Source organism: Selaginella moellendorffii, unplaced genomic scaffold (assembly GCF_000143415.4).
Source record: "Selaginella moellendorffii unplaced genomic scaffold, v1.0 SELMOscaffold_157, whole genome shotgun sequence".
Classification (NCBI taxonomy): domain Eukaryota; kingdom Viridiplantae; phylum Streptophyta; class Lycopodiopsida; order Selaginellales; family Selaginellaceae; genus Selaginella; species Selaginella moellendorffii.
Window position 1 is genome coordinate 155,375 of NW_003314418.1, and position 11,755 is coordinate 167,129.

Genomic DNA, 11,755 nt, shown 5'->3' on the forward strand with positions numbered 1-11,755 from the left:
CGGTAAAGTTGATCAGTCTTCAACAAGGTCGTTGCTCACCAACTTTGGGATCGAACAGGACTGCATACTATGGCTACTCTTTTTACAAGTCCTTGTTGTGTTAAATTATTATAAAGTAATTGTGGCCTACTTCTAATTGTGTTGTATAAAGTCGTGCACATTCTCACTATAAGTGTCTATATTCTCAAGTTGATGGTGATGTTCAAAAAGTCTGAGCTGAGTAGTGGATATATTCTAAATGTTGTTGTCCTCAAAGTTGTTGTTAATACAGGTTTTTAGATTCTTGATTCTTGTATTTTTATTTTTGATTGCTATCCATGCTTTGATTAACTGTTATTTTTATTCCCCATTGTCCCCAAAGGACCTCCACTTGTTAAATCCTTAGTATTTAATTTCTATTTGCTATCTGATAAATGTATATTTTCGTTTTCAATAATGTGAAGAAGAAATGCAAGTGCTTATTAGTATGGTAGATGGTATACTATTACCAAAAAGAGTTTGGGATAGTTTCCATTGAACTAGACTACCTATTTCCAACTTATTTGAAACATCAACAAAAGAAGAGATTGAGATTTCAATGTAATCCCACCCTAAAGTTATGTTGTGTAGAGCATCTTGAGGATCTACAACAATAACTAATCCCTCAACCACAACTGCATGTATAGCATCCACTATCTTCACAAGAGCTTTATACCATATACTACAAGCATTTATATCTATAGAAGAACAATCAGAATTAGGGATATTCTTGCCTTTGGAATATTTTTACTCTCTATCTTCTGTGGAATAACATCTTTATCATTATTCCTCTGTGTTCCAATTATATTTCTCTAAGAGATTTTGGTAGAAAATATTTCTATTGGAGACATCAGTTGATTCTGCTTCTATATAGAAAACTCACTAAAATCCAACTCACCTATAAGGTAGGAGTACTTCGAGTTAAACACCTTAATAATGCAAAGCAAAACACATCTAACTCTTAAAAAAGCATAGTGACAAATGCAAGTAGCATCTAAAGATTGTATTCTTCCCTTTGCAATTGATTCTCCATTATCCCAAACAATCTCTATTACATCTCCTTTTAACAACTTGAGAAAAACAAAGAAAATTACAAATATCAAAACACAAATAGAAGGAAAAAAGTACAAAAAAAAGACAAGAAAATAGGAAATTAAAAAACAAAGCTCCTTTTGTGAATATGAGAAAACAAAACATGAAAATATATAGCAAAAATAATTAAAAATGCATAAAATAAGCACACACAAAGTCAAAGAATTTCTAGCATGCACTTGCACGCTAAAGACCCAATTTAATGTATTGATGAAAGAATATGAGCTCACAATAAACCAAAGTCAAATTAGGAGAGAAACAGATTGGTAAGTGCAAGTTTGTAAAATGACCAGAGAAATGGGGGTTACTTAACTTTGAACAAGCATGGTCTCACACTCATTCTTAAAAGATGTAAGGATTTCTAACACTCTCTCTCTCTCATGGTCTCTTGTTTTTTTAAGCTAGTGTGTGGGTTCATGCCTAGCCAAACTCAAATTTGAGTTTCTCCAAAGAAGCTTGAGATTTCTTGGCGTGCACTTGTACACCTGTAGACCAGTTTTGGATGACTCTCTCTTGTAAATCTTTGTTCTTTTGTTTTGAGATCTTTAAGCATGCGCTCTCATCCCTATAAACAAGTATGGGATGACTCTCTTGTAAATACACTACACTATCATATAGTCTCACGCCAAGCAATACTAAAATACAAATGTATATTCTTTATAATAATAGAAACCATATGTTTTGAGGAAAGAAAAACTTACCATGGCTATAAACAAACCAAAACAGTGTGGGAGAGATATGTGCTTAGGATGTGCTAGAGAGGAAGGAAAAATGCCTCCTAATATGTGATCCATGAACCAGTAGTGGCGAACCCTAGAGAACCCAAATAATAAAACCTAAGAAAAAACCATAAGGCTAAGAGGGGGAAAATTTGAAATGCAAGCTTGACAAAGAATTTGAAATGCAAGGGTAGTGTTATAATACTAATAGATTGTATCAGCTTTGTTTGAATTTAGGCAGGATTATTAAATACTGTAGTACAGATATTTAATGTTGTCATATAGTTCAAGAAGAGACTCCATAAAAAGTTTTTTCAAAAAATGAGATAATTAGAATTTTTAGTATTTATTGAAATACTTGCCTTTGGCACCATGCCAAACAGTGGAGGAGAGTCTGATGATGTCTTGGATGGTGTTACGCTACCTTTGTTGAATGTATCGACATATCTGCAAAAACCTCGTGAGATTGGAGTGCTGCGAATGACCAAAACGGTACCTTGATGTAACGTTTTGATGTGCGTGAGCTGCGTACTGGTTACTGCTCGGAGGCATTGGTGGGATTCCACTCACAACCAGTTGCGGCCTTTCCGGAGTTGGCTGTGGTCTCTCTGGAGACATGGAAATAGGAGCGCCATTCTCCTCCACGCGCGAGAGAAGCTTGTTTGCCGTGGGAGGAGGAGCCAACAGAAGCTCTGGCGCTTGTGCCTCGGCTCCTTCTTCAACCCAGCGCTTCAGTGTCTCATCGTATCTAAACTTGTGCTGTCGCCAAGCTTTGCCTGCATCACGTACCAACCATCAATCAGCTAGTGCTCTTTCCAAAGCTTCTACAAACCTCCTTCGAAGGTGTTTTTATGAAGCCCATCGCTCTTTGCACGAAAGAAGTAAAGACGCCTCTGCTTGGCGTTCCTTTCGCTGGACTAACAATCTGATGAAAGAATACAAGTCTTAATCGAAGGTACACAAGAGCAAGTCGAGTTACCTGTGCAGGCCTAAAGTCAGGCTCAGAAATGCTTCTCGCTGGCATGTTGGATCTTCTCATATTATTACTTATGGGTTCTATTGATGCTGATGAGGCAAGTGACACTTCTTGTATTATCACTTATGGGTTCTATTGATGCTGGTGAGGCAAGTGATACTTCACTTATGGGTTCTATTGATGCTGACGAGGCAAGTGATACACTGCTTCTGCTAGAAGTTGTTGCGGGACAGTTATTAATATCAGCATATCAGAAGCTTTCGGGAAAGAAGGGCCTGTCATCTTGTGTAGACCAATATTGCCAAAAATCCGTTGCACAATTGATGTCAAGCCTCCCTGGATAACAGGAAAGTGAGTATAAAAGCCGAGTGTCCGATTACAAACCTGAGAGTGAATACGAAGACGCTCTTCCAAGGCTACAGCCGCTTCTTTGCACACATCAGCTGCATGGCCCACTGTTTTCAATGTTTTCAACACCGCTTGGCAATACCTTTGAAGAGAAACCTTAAGGATACAGTTCAAATCACTACCAACCTTAAAGCTTCATTTATCTTTCCAGCTTCAGCAAGCATCGACACATAAATAAGCTTGTATGGCTGAAAAGGAAGTAAAATAAACTGGGAATTGCTGGTCACTCTTGCAAATTCGTACACTTCCATTTGCTGATGAAGAAAAGGTTAACAATTGTTATTGAGGACAAACACAGCTTACCTGGATAGCTTCTGGACTAGTGTACGTGCGTGGATACTTACAATGGTCAGCACCTATAAGACAAAGTCTGGCAGAAGGGGAGAAAGGCTCAAAACTAGCATTTGCAACAAGATAGCAAATATGGGCTCCACATATCTGCAAGTTAAAACTTCAAAGTGTGACCATGTATATACCTCATCTCGATGTCTCCAGAGACAATCACCAAGATGCATAATCACTCTCTCGTCCCCATTAGTTCGGTTAGCTGCCATTATAGCCAGGTTTTCCTGCCATTCTTCGAGCATTCCTTCTACTGCGTCCTGCAAGTCAACATGCACTCCTTAAGCAAGAGAGTAGCTTGATAAAAGTATTTCACCTGTGTTGCACCATCTACAGCAGACGCTGGAACCGGTTGAGGTTGAAGCGCTGTTACGTTCGACAAATTAGTGTTCCCTACGAACACTCCGGCATGTTGACCAGCATAAAGAAGAGTTAGAGTCCAGAGGGGAAACCCTGGTTGAAACTGACGTTGAGCCATCTCCGCTATAGTGTCGGTGTAGAACTATTAAAAACCACAAGACCATCACTAACGGTCTATACATCAAAGCTACAAGACAAGGTACCTTCTCTCCCAGCTGCCGGGCCATAAGAAGAGCACATCCCCAAAGTTGCCCGTCTTGAGCAGCCCGTAAAGCCTCTTTCTGCTTTCCGGCAATCAGTAGCCTTTTCACCTCAAATGCAGTTGCCTGTCGCCAGAAAGTCTTTATTTGTATCAACTCAAGAGAAAAAGACTGCCCAACCTGCATTTTCTGTTCGGTTGGAGTTGTCTGTAGACAGCAAGAGCCAAAAGCCCATGACTCTACATCGCGCTCCTCCTTTATGTTCTCAAACAAAGCCTCGGCTTCTTCCAAATGCCCTTTCCTGGCCAATGCTGTGACGAGGGCAGTCTGCGCAACGATCGTCTTCACGGGCATCCGATCAAACAAATCCTTGGCAGAAGCTATCTTTCCACTGCGAATGCAAAGCGTGATAATCACATTCCAAGAGATCTCGTTCTTCTCTGGAGCCAATTCGAAAATCTCTCGCGCTTTATCAAGATGCCCGTTGTCGGCATATGCCGTGACGATCGAGTTCGTGGCGGCCGCCAGGGAGCGTGGATTGGACGTGGGCTTTTACCTCTCGCCATGGGATTTGCACGAGAGCTGCTATGGCGACACTCTTCTCTACAACGAGTTCTACTTGGCTCAGCTCCACGAGCTTCTTACTGGGTGAGTGAGACATTCTTTGCTTCTTCTTCACGCATTTTTCTTGGTGGCATGATCACTGTGTGATATGTTTGCATTTGCTCCAGCCCATCAAACGGTTTTAGCATTAGGAACTCGCGAGCTTGTGGGCTTTTGTAGTTTTTATCTTTAGCAGCAGATGCCTTGACGCGGCATTTTGTTTTTGCGTGCAGATATGGGCCGATCTCCGAGGTGTGGCTGGATGGTGCGAAATCACCCACTGCAGTGAACATGAGCTACGATTTTGAGCTCTGGTTTGACACGATTCATCCCCGGTGCCAACATCTTTTCCGACGCTGGCCCCAACATCCGATGGTTTGGGAATGAGTATGGCGAGGCCGGACAACCATGCTGGGCGATGGCGAACAGATTTTCCATTACGATCGGCAGGAGCGATGGCCAGTACGTAAAATCCATCCTTCCATGAAACTTTCGTTCTCGTGAAACTCGATCCAATTCGCAACATCAACAGGTACTTGATGTCTTGAGAGAGTGCTGGAACCGACTGGCTCCCTCCGGAGTGCGATATCTCCATCAGGCCCGGTTGGTTTTGGCACAGGAACGAGGCTCCAAAATCCCTGGAGCAGCTGCTCGACGTTTTCTACAAATCATCCGCCAGGAACTGCTTGCTCCTGCTCAACGTCCCTCCAAACTCGTCGGGACTGATCGACGAATCCGACTTCCAGACGCTGGAGCGGTTTAGCTCCGCCATAGATTCCATCTTCAGCGTCAACTTAGCAGCGAATCCCTTGTCCGTGACAGCAAGCAGCGTTCGCAGCTCTTCGTTCGGGCCGAAGCAAATCCTTGACGAGCGTATGGAAACTTTCTGGGCTCCAATGCAAGGGGAGACGACCGGCTGGATCGAGCTTGATCTTGGCAAGGTCTCAAAGTTCAACGCACTGGAGATCCGAGAGCCAGTAAACATGGGACAAAGGGTCATGGAATATCACGTCGAGGCATGGGACAGCGAGCTGGGCTGGTACCTGGTGAGCAACGGTAGCACCATTGGTTACAGGAAAGTGGATCGATTGGAAGAGGATCAAGTATGCGCTGCTCGCCTTGTTCGACTGCTGATTGATGCATTGCGGGGAGATCCATTGATCTGCTTCTTTGGTTTGTACTTCGATATGTACAACCTCAGGCACTTGTCTTCTATTTAGAAGAGAAACTACAAGAGGATATGTATATTTCTTTTCAGGTATGAGAAACATAGCTTTGGGTTGGAAATCCCTGGCCTGATCAATAACAGTCTCTTTGCATCACTCCTAACAGATTGGAGCCTAGAGAACAACCAAAAAAAATCAAGAGCTAGCCCTCTACCTTTTGAGCTCATGGAAAGTACCCTTGCATGGAGGTGGCAGCTGGTTAAACTTGAGAAGTTAGCTTGTCTGGAGGACCTCCTATTGCTCCTGCTTCCTCACCACAAAATCACACCTGCAAACACATGTCCAAACATTGAACTAGTAGTTCTCAGATTTAAAAGCTTTGAAAATACATTAGAACATCTTTTTGGCATGTAGTCAACGTGATGACCATTATTAAAATGTTTTTAATTTATAAACACAAAATTATTCTAAATAAATATCAACAATTAAATTATAGAATATTCAAGAATACCCAGGTATATCTTATGTTGGTTTGCTTAAGCAAACCAAAAATATAGTGCCTAAATTGAAGAAATACTCAAAGGTGTAAATGACTATAACTTAACTGAAGCCATAAAAGATAGGTATTGTGGAAAAATAAAGAATATATGTGTGCAAATACTAAACAGGTCATACACCTTGTGGGTGTTCTTTTGCAAATAGCTTGCAGAAAAAAAGCTATTAAAATAAATATTTGATTTGTAAAGAATACTTGATGCATTAAAAATATAAGCTTATATAACACTTTTTCTCCATCTAGCATGTCATAGAGGACAAAGTAGCAATCTATTTAAATTATAACTCAATGTAGATTAAAATCACTAAAGGATGATCCTAACAATTCAAAACAACTATTATACTTGTCTCAAAAGACTAGCAATATTCTAATCTGAATACCAATCCTGGATTTGGAATGATGCTAGACTGGAAGATTAAAGGGAACTGAAGTATATCTCTAGTTGAGTCTAGTATTCCTAAGAGTTTAAGAATGATTAAGATTGTACTCCAATATGTTAGTTTTGAAAATTTTCATATACTTATATTCCATGATATTGGAAGAGAAGGGAATAGATTGGTCACGAAACATTGAACAAGTGCTAGTTGCCATTGAAGAAGCAATATTGCTCTATACAACAACATTATATATAAAACTCCACCCTGCAGAATAGAAAGAAAGTTTTCGAAAGGAATGGATGACTAGGAAATGGCACTTGTGATATTTCTTATTTCCAATGGGGAGAATTGTTTGGGATGTTGAGCATCCATGATTGCTATGCTAGATAATATGTTTGATAACATATGTCAAACTTCTCATCATCAAATTACTTAACTATCCTTCATTATGCATATATTAATTCCTAAAGCTCTCCAAGGATTTGGTTCTTGACAGATTATGGCATTGACTTTGCGGAAGAGTTGATAAATTTCCTTGTAAAATCGCCTTGCATACATGCTTTGCAAAGAACAATCCAGTCAACATAGATTAAGCCCATCATAAAAGTGGGCCCATTGTCTTTAAACTTAATTCTCTGTATCAACATCCAATGAAGCCTTCGTAAATGCTAGCCATCAACGAATGGGCTGAGGCCCAGCTCCAGCAACATGCTGTGCAATGCTTCGCAAGCGGAGAGGATACCATATGGAACACAGAGAGGAGAACATATGAAGCATGTTGGGAGGCAACCAGGGAGATAGGATACAAAAGGAAGGCAATGGGAACGAGCTATCACCCTACTTCAATGAGCCCATCTCCACCTGCGCCTCAAACGCAAGCTTTCTACACCACTACTTCCCATTTTCAATGAGCCCACGATGGCTACACGCCATCAAAACGAGGGCAAACGCTGCCTTGTCGGGATCAAAGCCATGAAGAAACATCGCCCAAAAGAGCTGGATCGCAGAATACACATGGCCGGTCTGGGCATATGCTGCTAGCATCGTGTTCCAGGAGACCAAATTCCAAGTTGGTATTCTATCAAACGTCTTCTTTGCCTCACATATATTTGCATCTAAAGCGAATCAAATCCCCATTTTGGGCATAGCAGCAGTGCATTGCCCCCCAGAGGATTGCGTTTCGGTGGACAATCTCCTGGAAGACATCCTCCGCCTCCTCCACGAATCCATTCTCCGCAAACATGACGAGCATCACTGTGCGAGTGATGCTGTTCTTCTCGGGCATGGAATCAAATGCGGCCTTTGCATCGCCCACTTGCCCGCGCTGCGCAAAACCCTGCACAAGGATCGTCCACGCTACCACATTCATCTTGGTCATCCGATCCAGCACTTCTCTTGCTCGCCCAATCTCTCCACTGCGAGCAAATCCCTGCAGCAGCGTCGCCCACGTCTTGCAGTTCCTCTCGGGCATTGCATCAAACACCGCCTTGCTCGATCCAATCCGCCTGCAATCGCCCAGTGCCTTGACCATCACAGTGGAGGAAACTACGTCCCACACCGCCATTCGATTGAACGCTGCCTTGGCCTCCCCCGGATGCCCACTCTCGGCATACGCGGTCGCAAGCGCTGTCCATGATGCGATGTTCTTGGCCGGCAATGCATCAAAGATCCTTCTCGATTCCTCCAAATGCCCACACCACGCGTAGACAACCAGCGTTTCCATACATAATATCTATGCTGATGACTTATGATTAGTAAACAGAAGTACAAGAGACTTGCTATAATGAAACTTCAAACAATTAAACACTGAATAGAGGAAATTGCTAAGCCAAAATCCACCAAGATCATCACATTTATACTATTTATGACTCCAGCAAAAACAAACATAAACTACTCATCCTCCATTAATTCTATATTGCATGTTATAAATCCATTGCATTCTATATAGCCTGCCTTCTGAAAGAGAGTGGAGGAGAGAGAATAGGAGGACTTTTGTTATTTGTTGGTGATAGAGAAGCACAAGAAATAGAATTCCTATTATCCATAAATGTCAAAAGAGAATAAGAATATTTTTTAGCATATTATTGACATTTGGCAAAAGTTCCAGTGTTATGTCCCCATCCATATCATGAACAATAATTATGTTATAACACGGTATGAAAGGTCAATGATCTAATCTTCCTAAACTAGATTAAGCTCCTTCTTGAAGTTCCTCACCACCCAACCACCCCCGAGCTACCTCAAAAGCTCCTTTGCACCCAGTGAGCTCTAGGGTAGGTTAAATTCTTTACTCTAACTTGCCTTAATATACCCTTGAGCCTCCCTTTGACTGACATTGACCACGTGGTCAAAGCTGGCACCTAACAATTCTTCCCCCTAATAAAGTCTTTGTGCCAAAGAGAAGTTGTACTAGTGATCACCCTTTCTAGGGAACCCTGCTCAATCTCCTAATCCATCTTCCACAGTCGTATACATTAAGAAGGCATTGGGCCTGTCACTCCGAAATAATACACCTTTCAACTGGCTAACATAAAATACTAAATGAATTTTCACCCCAGCTGGCAGCCACACTTGATAAGCCACCTTACTGATGTGCTCTAACACTTCAATGGACTAGCATACTGATGGCAAAGTTTATCACTTTTCCCATTCTACAAAGGCACTAAAGTGTTTCACTACTCACTTGACAAAAAGATCACTTGCACAAAGATAAAATCACCCATCTTATATTCCTAGAATTAGTGATGCTCATTAGCAAACTTCTCCGCTCTATCCTGAGTTGCTTGCAAATTCCGTTTGCATGCCACCAAAATCTCATCAAGTTCCGTAGCCAGATTAGTCACCTCTAAATTAAGTTTTTCTTGAACATCCTTACTTAAATGCAATTCCAACTCCACTGCTGTTCGAGAATGCCTTCCAAACATGGCAAACTAAGGACTTAGCTTGGTTCCACTATATTGCCTATTGTTATAGGCAAATTGCACCAATAGAAGATATAAATCCCACAATCCTTGCCTTTGACCAATGCTATAGTGTAGCATATCCTCCACCACTGGATTCACAAACTTGGTTTGCTCATTCATTTGAGGATGATCTCCACTTGAGAGTTTCAGAGTCACTTGCATAGCTTTTGCAAAGCTGTTCCAAAATCTACTAATGAACTTTGAATCTCAATTGTTAGCAATGTCCTTTGGCAAACCAAAATCAGGAAAAACCTTCTCCAAGTAGACCGCAGCCAAATCTAAGGCAGTGACACTCTTCCAAAGAGCCAACAACCGCACATACTTTATTAAGCGATCCACTATAACCCATACTTACTCCTTTTACCTCTATGTTCGTGGCAAACAAGTGATGAAGTCTATGGAGATACTACACCAACAGCTCTAAGGAATAGGTAAAGGTTGCAAAAGTCCCCCCGACTTCTCCCACCTTTACTCGTTGACAGAGCTCACATGACTTACAGTACTCAAGGATATCAGCCTTTATATTCCTCCAATAGAAATTGTGTTTAATCAACTCATATGTCTTCTTCCCCCCAAAATGACCGGCCTCTAGACGATCATGATAGTGGAATAAAACTTGAATAATTAATGCATCCACCCGTGGCAAATACACATGGCCATTGTAGTAAAGAATCCTATCCACCAATGAGAAAGGTGCTTCCATCTGGGGTTGCAACGAAACCACCTCAACATCCTAAGCCTGAGCACACTCAACCAACTACTCAAACTCGCTAACCACCTTACTCAAATGATGACAAAACTATGTTTGTAATGCCATCACATGGCAAACATGAAATAAAGCATTCGCCAGCATATTTGATTTTCCCAAATGATACTCAATAGGAAACTCCCCAAACTCCATGAGTTTGACCATCCAACAAGCTTGCTTAGTGTTCAACTCCTTCTGTGTGGAAACATATACAAGGGGTTTGTGATCCATCAACACCATGACCACTACACCATAAAAATAATGCCGCCACGTTTACAAAGCATGAACAATGGAGAGTAACTCTTGCTCATATGTGGAATAGCATTGCTCCGTGGGATTCAAAGTTTGACTCTCATATATAATAAGTTGTCCCTTTTGTATGAGAACTCCTCCCAGTGCATAACCACTCGCATCACAAATGGTTATGTCATTGCTTCTTCCACTTGAATGACACATTCTTGTGCAACAATCATGTCAAAAGAATAGCCACCTCTGCAAACTTATGCTAAAAATGTCAATAGTAACTAGCTATACTAAGGAAATTGTGTAACTCAACCACTAAAGTCGGTGTAGGCCAGTTTTCCACCATAACCACCTTCTTTAGATCCCTCTTGACACCCTTGGATATCATAATATGGCCTAAATAGTCCACCTTCAACTTTGCAAACTCACATTTGCTCTTCTTCACATAAAATTTGTTGTCACGGAGTAATAAAAGAACCTTGTGCAAATGCACCTTATGCTCCTTCATATTCTTGTTGAAAGCAAGAATATCATCCAAGAAAATCTCCACAAACTCATGAAAATAACGCTTAAAGACCTTTGTCATCAACCGAGTAAATGTGGCTAATGTATTCGTCAAACCAAACGATATAACCGTAAACTCAAAATGCTTGAAACTTGTGTTAAATGCCATCTTGGAGATAGATGCATCATTCATTGCAATCTGATGATATCCACTCCTTAGATCAATCTTAGTAAACACTCGTGCTTCACCAAGGTTGTCTAAGATATTATCCACATGCGGCATCGGCATCTTGTCCTTCATGGTTTTCTTGTTCAAGGCACAGTAGTCAATACTTATCTTCATTGAACTGTCTTTTTTCTTCACAAGCAAGACCAGAGCACTAAATAGAGACTTACTTTGCTGAATAAATCCAAACTCAAATAACTCCTTGATTTGTTATTGAACTTTTTACTCTTCATCATAACTCAACTGAAATGGAC

At 41.2% G+C, this 11,755-nt stretch overlaps 3 protein-coding genes across 3 annotated transcripts in view; 1 reads left to right on the plus strand and 2 right to left on the minus strand.

Annotated features, from left to right (window-relative positions):
* Window positions 1-4,328, minus strand: part of LOC9641016 (protein transport protein SEC16A homolog) — a gene marked incomplete at its 5' end in the record, with an annotated part of 7,116 nt that extends 2,788 nt beyond the window's left edge. Inside the window, 10 exons of the mRNA XM_024667134.1 lie at window positions 2,188-2,276; window positions 2,326-2,605; window positions 2,994-3,141; window positions 3,190-3,295; window positions 3,340-3,467; window positions 3,517-3,651; window positions 3,690-3,815; window positions 3,872-4,057; window positions 4,119-4,241; window positions 4,296-4,328. Coding sequence (XP_024522902.1) covers window positions 2,188-2,276; window positions 2,326-2,605; window positions 2,994-3,141; window positions 3,190-3,295; window positions 3,340-3,467; window positions 3,517-3,651; window positions 3,690-3,815; window positions 3,872-4,057; window positions 4,119-4,241; window positions 4,296-4,328 — 1,354 coding nt within the window. The remainder of the gene's footprint in view (window positions 1-2,187; window positions 2,277-2,325; window positions 2,606-2,993; window positions 3,142-3,189; window positions 3,296-3,339; window positions 3,468-3,516; window positions 3,652-3,689; window positions 3,816-3,871; window positions 4,058-4,118; window positions 4,242-4,295) is intronic.
* A 16-nt stretch (window positions 4,329-4,344) lies between these two features.
* Window positions 4,345-5,173, plus strand: LOC112343518. Its single transcript, XM_024667128.1, has 2 exons — window positions 4,345-4,763; window positions 4,952-5,173. Exons 1-2 carry the CDS (start codon window positions 4,375-4,377, stop codon window positions 5,103-5,105), a joined length of 543 nt encoding a protein of 180 aa, XP_024522896.1. The 5' UTR covers window positions 4,345-4,374; the 3' UTR covers window positions 5,106-5,173.
* Window positions 5,174-7,916: 2,743 nt separating this feature from the next.
* LOC112343523 (pentatricopeptide repeat-containing protein At2g35030, mitochondrial-like) lies at window positions 7,917-8,540 on the minus strand. Its single transcript, XM_024667135.1, has one exon. The coding sequence runs from the start codon at window positions 8,538-8,540 to the stop codon at window positions 7,917-7,919; it is 624 nt and encodes a 207-aa protein (XP_024522903.1).
* Between the last annotated feature and the right edge of the window lie 3,215 nt (window positions 8,541-11,755).

What these genes read in the sequence shown, in the direction of transcription:
- LOC112343523 (XM_024667135.1), bottom strand. Translation starts at nt 8,540, where the DNA reads ATGGAAACGCTGGTTGTCTACGCGTGGTGTGGGCATTTGGAGGAATCG.
- LOC112343518 (XM_024667128.1), top strand. Translation starts at nt 4,375, where the DNA reads ATGTTCTCAAACAAAGCCTCGGCTTCTTCCAAATGCCCTTTCCTGGCC. An exon ending in CTCCACGAGCTTCTTACTGG is followed by an intron (nt 4,764 to 4,951) that starts GTGAGTGAGACA and finishes TTTTGCGTGCAG; the next exon opens with ATATGGGCCGATCTCCGAGG.